The sequence below is a fragment of the Larus michahellis genome, chromosome 5 (genome assembly GCF_964199755.1).
Source record: "Larus michahellis chromosome 5, bLarMic1.1, whole genome shotgun sequence".
NCBI lineage: Eukaryota > Metazoa > Chordata > Aves > Charadriiformes > Laridae > Larus > Larus michahellis.
This window is the reverse complement of record NC_133900.1, coordinates 81,346,773-81,363,180: the sequence shown is the minus strand read 5'-3', so window position 1 is coordinate 81,363,180 and position 16,408 is coordinate 81,346,773. Positions and strand designations below refer to the sequence as shown.

At 46.6% G+C, this 16,408-nt stretch overlaps 1 protein-coding gene across 2 annotated transcripts in view; it reads right to left on the bottom strand.

The window, feature by feature from the left end:
• Positions 1 to 283: 283 nt before the first annotated feature.
• The window catches only part of IRF2 (interferon regulatory factor 2), a 44,154-nt gene continuing 28,029 nt past the window's right edge, over positions 284 to 16,408 (bottom strand). For both annotated transcript variants that reach the window (XM_074588334.1, XM_074588333.1), the window contains 5 exons: positions 16,215 to 16,261; positions 12,010 to 12,121; positions 8,320 to 8,484; positions 3,067 to 3,113; positions 284 to 1,654 (listed from right to left, as the gene is read on the bottom strand). In XM_074588334.1, coding sequence (XP_074444435.1) covers positions 1,343 to 1,654; positions 3,067 to 3,113; positions 8,320 to 8,484; positions 12,010 to 12,121; positions 16,215 to 16,261 — 683 coding nt within the window. In that variant the 3' untranslated portion in view covers positions 284 to 1,342. The remainder of the gene's footprint in view (positions 1,655 to 3,066; positions 3,114 to 8,319; positions 8,485 to 12,009; positions 12,122 to 16,214; positions 16,262 to 16,408) is intronic.

Sequence of the window (16,408 nt, the reverse complement as noted above, 5' to 3'; positions counted from 1 at the left end):
GGTGACTTGCTCAAAGCCCAACCACAGAATAAGAGCAGAAGGGGTGCCCCAACTCCCACCCTCGGCACGTGAAGCCAAACTCGAGTACGACACCTTTAAGCTCTAGTTCCTCTTTCCGCCTTCAAGCTGTCTCAAGCACAGTGCTTCCCATCCTCTTAGATGGGTACTCCAGAAACTGTAAAGGCGGCTCACGCTAATTGCTCACTCCGAGGGGTCACATTCACCTATCAAACCCATGCCACCTGGGGCTTCTGAAAGATTAAAAAAGAGAGACAAACAAGAGGATTATTAAAAATTTAACTATATACCATATTTATTATCAATCCACAGGATAATCTGATTGCTACATGAGCTCATAAAAGCTATTTCACCTTTACAAAATTAAAAAAAAAAAAAAAAAAATGTGCCACAAGGATGTAATAACTGCTGATAACCAAGGACTGAATCTTAAAATTATAAATTTGCTGTAGAAAAGATTAAAAAAAATTATATTCACTTTAGAATTTTACTTTGAATAAAATATTCCCCTGTATAAAAAATAAAAAAGCTTGCTCTGGTTAGAATTAGAGTATTTTTCTTCTTCTTTTTTTAAATCTGGGAATTTGCATAATATCTCTGTAATAGGTTTCTTTTTTTTTTTTTTCCTATTGTACCACGCGGCATTCAAGCATAGCAGATTAGAAACAAACATGAGAAAAGCAGTCTTAAAACGTATGAAATCCACATGGGAAGTTTTAACTTCCTTTCCTTTCCTCTATTCTTTAAAGACACATTAGCAAGAATAGCCTTGGAAAAGAATACAGGTGGGGAGGGACCTTCAATGTGCCATTAAGTAGAGCAAGGTAATAAAAGGCCTTTCGTAAGTGCTTTCTTAATAAGGTGCAGAAGCAGACTGCAACGTTGCTAGTACTGCACTATGTACAATATTCACAATAGATTTTTCTTTATTTAAAAATATTCCAGCTAGTTCACATTTTCTCTTCCATTCTGAGGCTTTCAGTTCCATCACAGCCTTGACAGCAAGAAGCGCAGCAGCACCACTTCCCTTGTGGTTGGTTGGTCCTCTTATGAAACACTGGAACCTGCGAGTGGGCCAAAGTTCTTGGGTTGTCTTCCTACACAGCAACCTTGGAAATCCGCCTGGGTTCAGGTGTACATACTCACGGCTGGAGTCCTGAGTTAAAAACACTCCGGCACTGGAGTCGGACACAGCAATGTTTTATATTGCCAAGGCTTTACCTTAGATTTGTCTCGTGTGCGTCAAGGGATGAACCTCTCCTAGAGAAACGTAAAATACAAAACCAAACAAAACAAAGCTAAAAAAAACCACACCGTCAAAGGCTTAGCAGCTCTTGACTCTCGACTGGGTGATGTCTGACGTTTTCTTGATGACGCTGGCCCGTGTCTCGCGGTCTGGCCGGCTGCTGCTCGTGGAGGCTGTGGACACTACTTGTGGCAGAGGGATGTCTGGGAAAGGGGGCCAGGAGCTGTTGTAAGGCAGTGGGCAGCTTTCTTCTTTGATGGTGACTTGGAGGTCAGGCTTGTTGGCTACAAAAGTTGCCATGCTGGGAAGCATATGAGAAGTGTTCCTCATTCCCAGATTGCTGAGATACTGTTTGCCTTCAATGTTTTTCTTCTGCCAGTGAAGTCGTCCCTATAAAAGGGGAAAAAAAAGGAGGGAAGACTATATGAGCAAACACAACTTTGGGAAGTGCTCCGAGTAACAAGATGAAGACGGAAACATCTCCAAAATTACCCCATCTCCAAAAGCCTGAGCCTCTAGCTGCTGGCTTTGAATGTCTTTGCTCTCACTCACTTCTCCCTTCCTGAAGTCGTGTGCCTAAACCTTGGCGGCTCTCCAGCACTCAAGAGGCTCTGCCTACTCTTCTGATGGAAAATAAAGGCCTTATTCCCAGTATATCGGAGACAAAAATGGACACGGACGACTAAACACTCAAAGCTCCAACTGGAAGTGTCTCCTCCGTTACCAGAGAGAGCATCCTCCTGCCAACAGGCAGGCACAAAGACCCAAGACCTCTCAAACAGCATCACCCAAACTGTCAACACAGATGAGGCTGCCGGGAAAATCACTGTCACTTGATGGTGTGTCCCCCATCACAGGGAGGAGGTTCACCAAGGAAAGATGAGCATCCAGTCCTTTCCCCATCACACATGCTGCAATGGCATGTTCTGTTAAAGGAGGTCTGGGGAGTCATTATTGTCAGTCTATGTACAGGCTCCACCCTAACCAAGGCACGAGAGACAACACCAAGAGGGTTCGCCGTGCCGTTATACAGCTGCACACCCTGCAGTTCTCCAAGGAGAAGGATTCAGAGGGCTTTGTAGGGTCATAGCAGGAGACAGATTTGCACGAGGCCTTCTGCAAAAAAAGCCGCTGGAGCACAGGGCACCTAAGCGCCCTAAGGGAGCTTCCCCTGGCCTCTAAGTACTCATGGAGATCGGCAGGTCTGGTCACTTGATGGCAGCCCCAAAAGAAAAGGCAAGTGCTGGTTTTGCACAGGTGCAGTTCAGGAAATGTTCATCAGGTGGGTATTTTCTCCACGGATTCCTTTTACGCGGCAATACCCAACTGACTGCTCAGGAAAACTTTTTGCCTCACACACCTCAAACATTCAAGTTCCACTTGTACCACACATGTAAGCGTTTCCTCCAATTGTAGGAGTTCAGGTGCCATTTAAGGAAAACAAAGTGAGCATGCTTTCAACCAAGATAAAATACTCACTACCCAGCAATGTCAACGCATCACATGAACAAACTAGCTGGCACTGTTGATGGCTCGCGAGAACATCTTATCATGCAAATTAATCTCCTTGTAGTTTGGACAAATGAGGAGGAAAGAACTTATAGAGATATCCATTCTGTGACAACCATCCAAAAGTCTGGCACCCTTGAGAGACATCTTCCCTTTGCTTTCATCCCCCAGCTATTATTAAAATGAATACTCTGCTGGTAGACAGACTTGCAAACAGAAAAGGGGGAAGGATACCTCAGGACACTGTCCTTGAGACCTTGCTCCAAAGCGCTAAAAATCCAGAAAACACTTACCTCTGCATTTTCTTCATCGCTTGGAACGCTGTCGGTCGTTTCACTTTCTGTCAAACAAAACAAAGACAAAAATGAAACTCACTATTCTATCTACGGTAGCAAAATCCAGCTCAAGAGGTCTGATCTGATTCCAGCAAGTGGAAGCAAACAGAGTCAAGCCAAATGCCCAGTAAACAATGGAGAAGCACAGACCCCCTGCCACAGCAACCAGCACAGCTGTACTGAACAACTGGAGTAAACTCACCACGGTTATCACAGTTAACACGGCTACACTCTGGAGAAGACAACAACAGAGGGGGAAGAAGCAGGTCTGTGCTTTCTGGGCAGAGGGAAGAGCCTCCCGCGAGCAGGGGATGCCCCTCTCCCTTGCCCTCTCTTGGCAGCTCCAGGCCTGGCAAAGAGCAAAGTTCTGTCCAAATCCTAATTTTTATCTCCCTGCAAAACCAACAACAACTCCACCCCAGAGGAGATAAGTGTGTTTTTGTTTCATGAACTGTTATCTCAGCCTGCCACCTCAAGGGCTTGTTGTCACTTCTGGTGCTTTATTACTGTTGTAATACTTTGCTCTTGTTTTGCTTTTGCCACCCGTGCCCAGCCTCAACCCCCCCCCCAGCCTATTTCTCAACCCTTCACCCACCGCTCGAGCACGTAGAAGTGCTACTATCTCCAGCCCCATCACCTTCCTCCGCCACACACGACTTCCCTCCTCCTCGTCACTTCAACCAGAGCGCAACCACAGGGGCATGGCTCCACCAGGACAGCCATCCTCCTGTAGCTACATCTCTCCCTTTGCAGGAGAGCCTGAAATCCAGGTATTTTGACTATTTTCAAGCAAGCGGGTCTGAATGCAGGTCTCCTGGCCCATGGGCCGGTTGAGAGTGCTGCGCTTCAGACACATCCAAGATGGGGCACAAATCCCTCTTTTCAGGACGGCTCTGTGCCTTCCTGTTTCCCGGGAGGATAACGCTAAGCATCTGTCGGGCTACCAACAGCATTCGGAAGAAGTCTTTCTCCAGTCCCTCCCACCAGGGCTGAGGAGATAAGGCTCATCCACGCCTTGAGCCAACAAGGCTGAAGGAACGATGTGATGAGTTACTGTAGCAGGCAAGGGAGCTCTCAAATCCCAGTTTTCACTCTCCGCTCTGTGTTACGCGTTTTAGCCCACGCAGACTGCTTTGCACAGCCCCTGCACCCCTGCGACCGTACACCACGATCCTGCCTTCCCAAAGAGCATCCTTGTGCTCTGCACTGGACGTAACATGAGCGCTAAGGGTGCACAGACTGTGCCTCATCGACCGTGCCCCTGCATGTCTTCAGCAAGCCTGGCAGCACCTTGCCCTTCTCTCGAGGCTTGGCTAGGGATTATGTTTAGGGAGAGGGCTGTAAAACAATGGTCTGAATTGCTCTTTCAGACCCCAGGAGCTAAAACTGCACCCAAAGTCCTTCCGAAGCCAGGATGCGAGCAGCTCAGCTGCTCCAAACTACTGCTTCCAAAGCCAGCACCTCCCCTGCGCCACAGTCTCCGATGTAGCGTGCAGTCCGAAACGTTAAATCTAACTGCAAAGCCCTGCGAAGTGAACACTCTGCAGGGCTTCTCGTTCACTGGCCCGGCTAGAGAGAGATGCGCCAATATGATTACGCTGGCTAATTAAGCTATACTGGGGGGAGGAGAGGCAGAAATTAATCTGTGCAAAGGAGAAATGGCCCCGGAGATAGAATCAATAGGAGGAATCCACACAGAGACAAGAAACAGATATTCCTTGACATGAAGAAACATGTGGCAACAGAAAAAGAGTGATGCAGCTGAAAAGGAATCCATCCTTGGTGTTTATACATAACAAAATGCTGAGCAAGAGATAGCACTATAGTTAGCAAAGCCAGGGAAGCTAGCCACTCGGGCACGGAAAGTTAGAGAGGTTATTTCAATCAAGAAGGTTATTTGAATCGGAGTCAAACACAAGAGGAGGTTGACAAGAACGGTCTCGGTACTAAAAAAAAAAAAATGGATTTCATAGACGTCAGTGGAAATATGAGAAATCTCACAATGGCCACTCATATCATTTGCCTGAACAACGTCAGAAAGGAACTAGAGGTGTTTCTGAAATAAAACAGATTTATGTAGGACAGCTGATACCTCAGGCGGCTATTTTTTCTGTTGTTGTTGCTTCAGAAGAGCTAAACTGTGTGTTCCTGCACAGCTGTTATGGTCATACTCTTTCCTGCCATTCAGCAGTAGCACCTGACAGAGCAGGCAGCTCTACCCAGCAAAGCCACGAGCACAGGGCCAGGCCTCCCGTGGTTCTCCTGTGCGGGTTTGTGTGGAGCAAGACAAAGCCAGAAATAGTCAGAAGAGTGCCCAAAAAGTTTCAGAGTTCTAACAAACCACAGACCTCTGTCCTCATTCCTGCCTCAAGGGCAAACGCACGCTTTAAAAAAAGCAATTCAGGCCGGAAGGGACCTCGGGATGTCTACAGCCCAACCTCTTGCTCAAAGCAGGGCCAGCTACAGGACTGGATCAAGTTGCTCAGGGCGTTAACCAGTCAGGTCTTGAAAACCTCCAAGGATGGCGGCAGCACAACCTTTTTGGGCATCCTGCTCCACTGCCTGACTGTCCTTGTGGTGAAAAAGGTGACATTTTTTCCTCACATCCAACTGGACCAAGTTCTCTTGTTTCGATTTAGTCCTGCTGTTTCTCATCCTCCCACCATGCACCACCGTGAAGTCTGGCTCTGCCTTCTCAATAACATGCCTGCAGGCAGGGGCAGGCTGCTATGAGGTCCCCAAAACCATCTCTTCTTCAGGCTGGACAGTATCAGTCCGATACTTCAGTCCCCGAGTATCTCCTCACGGAACGAGCACTCCATCCCTTGAACATCCTGGTAGCCCTTCCTGGTGCTTCTTCCCATTTGTTTGTATCTTTCTGGGATTGGGGGGCTCAAACATGGAATCAATAGTCCAGAAGAAGCGTAACTAGTGCTGAGTAGAGGGGGCTAATCACTTCCCTGGATCTACTGGCCATGCTCCTGAAAGCTGGTGGCCTTCTCTGTGGACAGGGTGCTCTGCTGTCTCATGCTCAGCTCACTGCCCACCCACCTTTCTGCTGAGCTGCCCCCCATCCCACCAGTGCCAGCCTCTATCCCTGCAACTCCTTCCCAGGCACAGGACTTGGCATCTGTCCTTGCTGAATTTCCTAAGGTTCCTGCTGGCCCATTCCTGCAGCCTCTCCAGCTGTCTGTGGATGGTGGCCCTGCCCTCATGGAGATGTCCCCCGTTTGGTGTCAACTGTAAACTTCTCAAGTGTGTAGTCCAGCATCTTTTGATAAAGATATTACATAGGACTTGTCCTAGGACAGAATCTTGCAGCACTCCACTTCTTACTGGCCTCTAGCAAGAGTAACCAGGATCCTCAAGAGCTGCCGTGAGATGCATTCAAAAACACGTCAGTGGCATGAAACTACCTCTATGTTACCTGAGTTATAGGCTAGCAGGTCCTGGTAGAAGTTAGGACAGCTGGATACTGCCACCAGGCCACCAGGATACTACGACAACATATGGGGAGAGCAGAAGTACTTCAGTCATGCCTCATTTTCCTTCTGCAGGCTTGTTGCACTGACTTTAGGGGAGACAGCTCATGAGTTGCTCATGTCAGGGTGGTTCTCCTGTCGCCAGACCATTCCTCTCTATCATCCCAGCCCAAGCAACCACCAAGACCAAGACGTTTTCCTTCTGCAGGCTCATTACATTGATTTTAGGGGAGACAGCTCATGAGTCGCTCATGTCAAGGTGGTTCTCCTGTCACCAGACCACTCCTCTCTATTATCCCAGCCCAAGCAATTACCAAGACCGTGACTTTTGTTAACATTCCAAGAACTTAGATCCCTGTAGCTGAGGTTAAAAGAAAGCATCATTGCCGTGTTCACATAAATGGGAAAAGTTTTGCAAGAAGCATTTGGAAAGAGGACAAACGTTTCAAAGGCCCCGTCTCCCAGCTGCTAGTAAGTTAAAGCACCCTCATCGCCCTAAGGGGGGGAACGCTTTGCGAAGCCCTTCTGAATGCTCTGGCTGTTACAGACTAAACACATTGGGAAGCGTGATCGTTTATCAACATGTGTGAGACTAACACTGGAGGCTATTCAAAAGAACATCATACTATTCACCCGGACCCAAAGATAAAAATTCCTAAATACATGTACATGTTTTATACAAATGTGTCTGGAAGTAATTTCAGCCTAATGAGTCAAAGGCAAAAACCATGTGTAAAATAATAAATTGCATGGGGAACAATTAATACTTAAGTTTGCCTAAAAAGATTACATTTATGTTTCTACCCAGTCTCTTGAGGCTTGCAAGTTACCAACATGTTAAAAAAGGAAGGACAGGTTGGATCTGAAACTTTTTCTACTTTCAAATGTGGCTTTGCCCTGCTTCCTACGGAAATAAGGCTTGTATGATTGCAGGGACTCTACATAGCGTGCCCGCATGTGCATTTGTGTCTGTTCTCCCCTAACCACTTCTGAACACGCTGTCAGACTTGGATAAGGGACAAACGAGTGCCAAAGACTCTTAACTTCCTACCCGTTTTATGAAAATAAGGGGCCAGACAAAAAAGAGAAACCACTAGCACCCTGACTTGGGGAAAAGCTTGTTATCTCACCCCTTTTCAGATATCAGAGAATCCAGATGGGAGGCAGACGTTGGAAGCCAGACGTCCACAGCCCTGCTGCTTGCAGGACCACTTCTTATCAGTTGCTACATGGCTGTTCTACTCTGCAGCCTATTTGTAACAAGACAGATCCACTCCCCCGGGGCCTTAAGCTCCACATCTGCATTATATATACCATTAGGGCAGCCGTTAGCACTCTGTGACCACCGAGGAAACACACAGCAGAGAAGACCTTTAATCTTTAGTAAGTCAGGGGGCAAGGGGGACAGACTATATTTGCAGCACATTATCTGTATCGCTGAAAATGCCGCCCTAATAAAAGATGAAAAGACCTCGCTGCATTACATCTAAAAAGGTTCTTTTTCCATTAGTCACAGGCTAAAATCTGCAGCTTATGTTTCCAACCTCAGATCTGCCGAGTTGTTTCCCAAGGTGAAACGTGCAGAGTTTCATTAAAAATGCAGAAGGCGGCCGAATAGACATTTCTGGATCTTTGCCAGCCACCCTGGTAGAGCCCCCTTCCCCCTGGCCCCCAGCATCTTCCCAACACTTCCAAAGAAGAAAGCGTAAAGAACCGCCAGGATGCTTACCTGCATAGGACGAGACAGGGGAGATCTGTAGGGGGTACAGATGGCTCATGCTGAGGGGCGGTTCGTCGCTTTCTGTTGTCACCTCTACTACCTGGCAAACATCAGGAGGATTGGCAACTATCACCTGCTCCTCGCTGCTGCCATCAAGGTGCGGCTGTCCTACAACTTGGGTTTAGAAATAAAAAATTGATTACTCGTAACACCTCGACCCCGCTGGATCTCTAAGAACCTGTCCTTGGAGCCTGCCTGGTATTATAGTGAGTCTTCAATACCCTCTCAGCGCTTTCTTCCATGCCCACCACCTGCTTTCAATGGGACTTCTAAAGGAAGTCATTTATTTAGTTTCCATCACCTTCAGAGATATTTTTTTACCCACTTGTGATGACTGAAAATGCCTAACTGTCCCGTCTCTCACACTTAATGTCCTTGAGCCCTCCTTGACATACCAGCTGTCCAGAGGCCTTCCCAGGGATGACCACAGCCACACTCCTCTCCTACCCAAAAGCATGGTCTCACCAGGACATACGGGCCACAGCAATCTCTCCTAATCTGGGAAAGCATCCTCACCAAGCACGGCCTCTGGACGCTTTCATGTAAATTATGCACCAGAAGACCGGAGCTGGCATGCAAAAAACCGTATCCATCGTCATGTGAAACATGGTGGGACTCTGATTTATACATGAAATGAATCTGTGAAAAATTTCTCCTCAAATTATGATTGCTTATTTTCACTGATCCTTGCAATGCCAGTGATGGTGTGTAGAAAAGCACGGTTGTACCTGTAGTCTCTACTCCCCATGGTTTGTGACTGAAAGCTACGCTCTGGTTAGTTATTAACAGAGGGTTTTCCTGTTCCCCCAGGCACATGATATTTAATACCAAAGGAACATTATTTATTTCTACAAAGTGAAGGCACCATGGATGCTTTGCAAGTGTCCTGAAATGCTTTGCAGTCATTACTTGTGCTACACAACATCCTTTTGAAACAGGGGAATAAACCAAGGCACCAAGAAGTTACTGAGCAAAGCAAAACTATGGTGACAGCCAGAATCTCACTTCTCTGGAGCTGCTTGAGACAATTCCCTCTGTCTTGTACAACTGCCCTACCGATCCCAGCAGGATGAACTGCATTAATCCAAGGTGGAGCTGAAAGCCACTACCTAGATTTCAAGAGCAACAAGGATGGAGCTGTCTCAGGGGATGGCTAACCTGAATCCACAGCTGTCCAAGAAAAAGCCAAGGACTATAGATATTCTTTCACTGGAACACAAAGCTTCAAGAGGCACAATCTTCACACAGACAAATTCTGTACAATGCGGTGCCGTTAGAAATTTAGACAGTACATTTTTTTCTATACCCACGATGGCAAGAAAAATGTAGGCAATGAAACACAGTAGATCTTGAAATTCTTCTGGTAAGTGACCTAATTGCTCTAATTATTAATTTTAAAAAAGGCAAAAGATAGCATCTGTTCCTGAATGAACTAAGACAAATATACATGAATGCACATGTATATACACACAAGCCATTCCTGCCTTCTATCCGTAGACAGGGCCAGAACACAACTTTTTGAAAAAGAAAAGTGACAGGTTTTTCTCCCAGAGAGAAGATGCATATTATTTTGCTTCGTGAAGTGCCAGGTAACCACTGGAAAGTCCCCCAAAGCTGGATGTATATTTTATGAGACAATTCCAGCATAAAGAAAATTACATAAATAGTGGATAGTCTTTTTTTTAGAAGCCGAATCACTACAATTACTACGATTTTGTTCCAGATATTTCGGTTCCACTGCATTTCCACCTTTCCTGGTTCTGAAATAACTTGCTTTTTTTGAGCAGGATGTAGGGTCAAGAGCACACACACAGAGTTAATTTTTATCTGGGAGAAACCAATATTGTGCAACCCCGTCAGGGTATGGGCAGGCCATCTGCACTGTTTAATCTTCCTCCCCAGTACCTGACAAATTCTTACCCACCCCGAGAGATAAGTCGCACAGCAAAAATTACCGCTCACTTGGGCAATATGCCACCACTTTCCCGTGAGCTCCACATATGTCAGAAACACCGCAGGTGCTGTTTGTCTTTTCTCCCCTCCAGCTGACTTCCCTCCTTTCTGCAGAACAGATCTATTTTACCCTTTTCCCCCTGTTTACATTAAAATCCTGCTTGCAGTCCTAAATAAGGACTTCTCTCTCCCGCCTGGATAAGCAGCACACTTCACAAGCCATTAATTAAACAACGCTGGCTGACAGTTACCCACCCGAGCCTGGCTGTCCTACCCCTGAAAATGGATTCTGGGGGACCAGAGAAAAATGAAAGCCCTTAAGGTGCAAATTCAGCTCTGTTTCTCCGAACCTCTTGCTTGGTTTCCACAACGGGCTTTTGACCATTTTTAGATGTTGATGCGGCCACTATGGGTCCTGCCCTGTAAATTACCGAGATCTTTTAAGGTGCAACACCTCATCATAAAATCAAACAGGAGTTCAGGATACGCTGTCCTGTAGAAAACCGAGGCTGCAGCAAAATGACTGTCTCTGATGTCAGCGGATTTTGGGGAACACCGGTTACATTCCAAAGACCACTGTTAATTGATCTCTGTTTGACTTTAAGACTGTAAAATAAAGCTAAAGTGTAGGAAGTTCTTCCCTGGGACTGCGTATTGTCCTTGGCAACTTTCAGATTTGTTTATGAGTCAGTCAGTAAACAGGAAGCACTAACAGCACCAGAGTGCTATTCCTTCGAGTTATAAAACCCTCTGTAATAGCAGGAGCAACAAGCATGTTCTAACACTCTTACAAAGCAACAGCTGATTAAATGAACTGCCACAAAGAGAGGAAAACTACTCACAAACTCCTCAGCCACAGAAGCACGTGAGGGGAATGACTATGCAAAGGCCTGCGACCTAAGACACGGCCATCAAAAATAGTCACTGCACAGAATTTCTACCATCTCTCCAAACAGAAGACTAACGTTATTTTTCAAACACTTTTACAACTTATATGAAAGTGGAATTCTAGAGAAAATGGTATATGGGTCACATTTTAGGAGTCCTCGCTGCACTGACAACCTCAGCCAAAAAAGAGCTGTCAAAAACCAGCCCAATTATTCTACCAAGAACCAATTATTCACATGCTGAGATGACAGCTAATTCCTAATGTACCAGTTTCTAAATGCAGTCTTCGCTGATCCTTGCTGTTAGTGATGTTAAGAACTAACTCTTCTACTGAGGTGCCAGTAAAAAGAACCAAGTTCCTCAATTTCGTCTGCAGATTTAAACTCCAAATTTAAAACAGCACGCTATACAAATCTCTGCTTTGAGCAACGGGAAACCACCATCCAACTGCAATTTAACTCCCAAGCGACACTGGCTACAGTCTCCTCATAGCTGAGGACAACCCTGTGGATTAAGTCCATGTCGGGAAAAGCCACCTGAGCATGTCTGTAAGAGCTCTGCTCTCAGGGGAACCACCACGCTGCCACAGGGCTGCTCGCGGTCTCTGCGATGTGGTGGGGCTGACCTGCAACCAGGACCTCGCGTGGCTTGGGCTAGTGAAAATTGCGTCGACCCGACTGTAACTGTGGTGTTCTCCAAAGTGCAAAACGCTGACGGAAAGCTGAGTGTGGAAGAGTCAAGAGGGTTTTTGAAGTCACCTGTATGCTGAGCATATAAGAAAAGCATAGAAGTACTTACCTACAAAGTTCACTGTACTGTCAACTTCATTTTTTATAGTGGAGGACAGGAAATAGTCAGAAGTGACATCATTTAGCCCATTAATCCCAAAAGATGATTCAACTGGCTCTTGCTAGAATGAAAACAGTACAGTTGGGTCAGGTTTGATTTATTTTAGGAGCCTGGACTCAGTTAATCTCTTTGCTCTGAGATGGTAATAAATTATATCGCTTCTGCCTGTCATATACCCCTGCTCTCTGCTAGACATGGTCTTAGAACGAATAGTTTGGTTCTCTGAGAAGAAGCCAGAGTCTACTCCATTTCCAAATCTTCTGCTTTGAAATGAAAGCTATTTTTAATTTTCAGATTTAGAGTAAGCTTCAGAGAGCAAGAAATTAGTTTGCTACTTACTACAAGAGATTAACATTTGGAACAAACAAGGAAGAAATGTTTCTTTAAGACGGTACTCTATTTAGTGTTCATCCTCATTCCCTCTCAAACATGGTGTATCTCAGTGCTGTCTGAAAGGAAGCCTTAGCTTCTGTACAGCAATTACTAAATTCTAGCCTTAATTTTTCTCTGCAGGAAGCCTGAAAGCAAACCAAAGTGTTTACACTAAATACAGCCTTTTAGATCACATCATAAACATTACCATGGGGCAGTAACGTTGGGAAAACACCACCTGTTCTACATAGACTGAGCCTTCCACAAGATGCATCTCTGTAGGTCTGGTACACTGGAGTGGGAATCTAAAAAACTCCCTACGGAATAGACACCAAAAGGTTTAATTCCAGAAACTCAGGATTTCTTTAAAAAGCTATAAACACATTTAAAGGATTATCTACAGGTCCAACCTCCTCCCCAGTATTGGCTGCCTTACGGGGTTATCGGTTACAAAGTCTAAAGTCTGCTCTTACTCTCGGCTGGCTGTGCCACCCTGACAGGGAAGTTCCACCTCGCCACTGACCCAGGGACATCGACAGAGAGGTGCCGAGCTCCCAGTTGGCTCTGATGCCACGCCATGCCCATTTCACTGCTGTAAAGCATTTCGGCAAGGGCAGGGCAAAGGCAAGCCACAAGATTTGTGGTGCTGGCCCGTCACAGTACTAACTGTATGAACTGTTATCACAGGGACAAAAAAACTGGCGATGGTGTGACAGGTCTTTCCTGGACACCACATGCTGTAACTCAAAAAGAGCCGTCACTTTGACACAAGTCTGTGCCTTCCCAGCCATGAAGTAAGGCTGTAATGCAATCATAGAATCACAGAACGGTTCGGGTTGGAAGGGACCTTAAAGGTCACCTGGTTCCAACCCCCCTGCCCTGGGCAGGGACACCTCCCACCAGGCCAGGTTGCTCCAAGCCCCGTCCAGCCTGGCTGTGAACACCTCCAGGAACGTGTCCAATCACGCACCCTGCCCCAAGGCCTCTCTGCACATCAGAAGGATGCAAAATTAGTGCTAAGGGCAACTAGGTCTTTGATGAGCTGTACCGGCTGTGTTAACTGGCAAGGCAAAGAATTGGAGAGCTGGAAAAGATAAAATTAGCTGTTATTGATCCACCGAGGATCACCGCCTGCAGAGACAGGTTAGGGCTGCACGCTGGAGCCCTGATCATCTCGTGTTGTGCAATGCCCCAGCAAACACAGCAGCCCCCATGGGAACCCTGCGCGCCCAGCACCCTGCTCAGCTTTACTGAGGCTTGCTTACAGGGAAATTTATTTAGTAGCCCCTTTCGAGCTGCAGAAACAAATATGCATCCTGGAGCTCGGGTGATGGTGCCAGATTGATGAAGGAACTTGGACACTGGCACAGTTGGTGTTAAATGATCTAAATTCTCAGTGTCCAGATGCCTGCTGGAAGCCTAAGCTAAATGCATGGGGAAAGGTGTCACTTAGATTTTAAAAAACGTCTCAACGAGGAGCTGCATGCATAGTCAAAAGGATAAATCTAGGATAAGGTAGAAATTAAGCCTCAGGCAGGCAGTTGAGACCTTAATTTTGTTTCAAAGGAAAGAGCCTATTTTTATCTAGGCTACTCAGACACTTACACCCTCCTCCCATTGCTGAGAATTCACGTTTTAATGGAAAGACCCCTTTTGCCCCAAAGCCCAGTGGTCAGAGATCTATCTGCAAGGTGGGAGACCTGCTCGCAGCCCCCCTTGCCTAATGACGAGCAGGGATTTGGTAAGGTCTGGGTCTCTCTGGTGCCCTGAGCACCCTGCTCAAGCTCAGCAAGGTCTGGCAGAGCTCTTCACCCTCACCAGCGGTTGCTGTGGGTGCCCACAGGGCCCGGCAGTGCCAACAGAGGGGAGCTCTACATGAGACTCTTGCTATGCTGAAATCCCTTCGCAAATCTGCACTCGGATGCTCAGCTTCTCCCTTGGCTGCAATTACCCCATTACCAGGCAGGTCATGGAGCAGCCTCCCACTCACCCCCACTAAAGAGAGGTTTTCAGGGTAACTGCAAGGCATTCAATGCAAAACATGCAACCTGGATCTCAGGAATTCACATCACCCAGCGAAGCAATTATAAGCAGCTTTCAATGCTCAGAGAAATGTTCATTTGCATTAATTCCTCCACCACCCTTCCCCGCTATTATCGCCTTCAACATTCAATAATCAGTTGAACAGTAGCTGAGCATGGAAAGAACATCTATTTTAAAATCCAGGCATATCTGGAGGCCAGCTCGTGTACGCATTTGTGAGAATAAAGGGGAACAGACAGGAAAACTACCTGGCCCCAGCTCAAAGCCTGTAAGAGCCAGGTGGCCATACCATAGCTGGTGGCTGGCGAGCCGTATGCTCGTAGTAGGTATCACTGGTAGGCGCTGGAGGTACAGCCAGGTCAGCTCACCGCTTCTGCGTCACCTGGTTTAACACTTCTGTGCAGCTCAGGACAAGTGAGCTGGAGGAAGGCGTCCCCGAAAGCATCCCCAAAAGCTGTGAGCATCACCCCACTGGCACCTATTCCCAGGCCTAACGCCACATGTACTAATCTCCAAGCATCACTGGGACCCCCTCAGCGACAACTGTTTGTGAAATTAATCTTAGTGGAGAGGATGGGACTGTTCAAGCGCCTCTACAGCTTTTCAGGCATTTAATATTTTGGCTAAAAGAAAGATTATGAAGGAGGGGAATGGCCAAATGCTTCTGCCAGCTTTGGCAGGCATCACACACCACTCCGCTCTGCCCACAGGAGTCTGCTGGCTCCCTCTGAACACAGGCTGCCATCAGAGTCACGTTATAATAAGCACAGGTGGCTGCGGAATCCACGCAGGATGGTTAAAAAAGTGGTTCAATTTAAAAATCGCAGTATTCTGACATGTAACTCCACAAGTCACAACCACCAGGAGAGCGCCTGCCTTCCAAACCTGATTTCAACAGAGTTTTCCCAGGCCTCCGGGTTCACCTGGCCCAGAGCATCTCCTGGCCAGCGGGTGCAGGACCTGTGCCCAGGCGTGGGTGGCCCAGCCCTTCACAAGCGAGCAGTGGGCTACCGAGCTGCCCTTCTGCTGCAGACGCGGCTGCTACGAGCGAGAACCAAGGACACTGACTTTACTGAAGGCTGAAAGTCTGAAACCTTTGTCATTTGCTTTATGAAAAAATGGAAGGCGGACCAACCCTGCTGGTATGTAATAGCCACCACCTCGAGGAGGTGCTAGGCAGAAGTGTGACAGCTAGGGGAAACCGTGCTTTGTAGGGAAAGCAGTTTGGGTCCACGCTCCGAACAGGCAGAAACCTCAGGCAGTGACGGAGGAGCTTTACAACTGAGGTCCAACTTACAAAACATGAGCAGAACGTGCAGCTCTGACAAAACTTCTCCCCCTCGCCTAAAAGAAAATGAATTTCCAATGCCTTACACACAGAAATTAATTGCTTCAAAAGGTAGCTCTATTGTTCAGAAGCATTCCTTCCGTAATTACTGTATTTCTACTTACACAGACAAACAAATGGCAAATGTATTGCCGAGGCTGCCAGTTTTCCAACCTCCAGGCGTTGCAACACAAGGGCTGTGTCAACTGATGACGTCAGCCATGGCTCTAACAGCCTTCACGTTTTTTTAAAAAAAAACCCTAAACACTCAATGTAACTGTAGCTTCTTAACCAAACCACAAGCACGAGAGATTTGCAAATATCCACCACAATATACTATTGAGGCTATTAAAAAAAAATTGCAACAGATTGTTTTCACAGGCTCTCACGTTATTAAACAGCCACTTCTTACCTTAATTTGTTTGAACTTGTCATCCTTCTCGGACTTCGTTTTTTTCCCTGCAATAACAGAAGGAAGATTTCTTAAAGTCCCGTGTGCCATGAGTTATCCTCCACACCTTCTATATTCACTAAGAAACAGACCCAAAACGTGCCTCAAAATAGCAGCACCTCCTAGGAAAGGGAGAACATATTTTGCTTAATTTT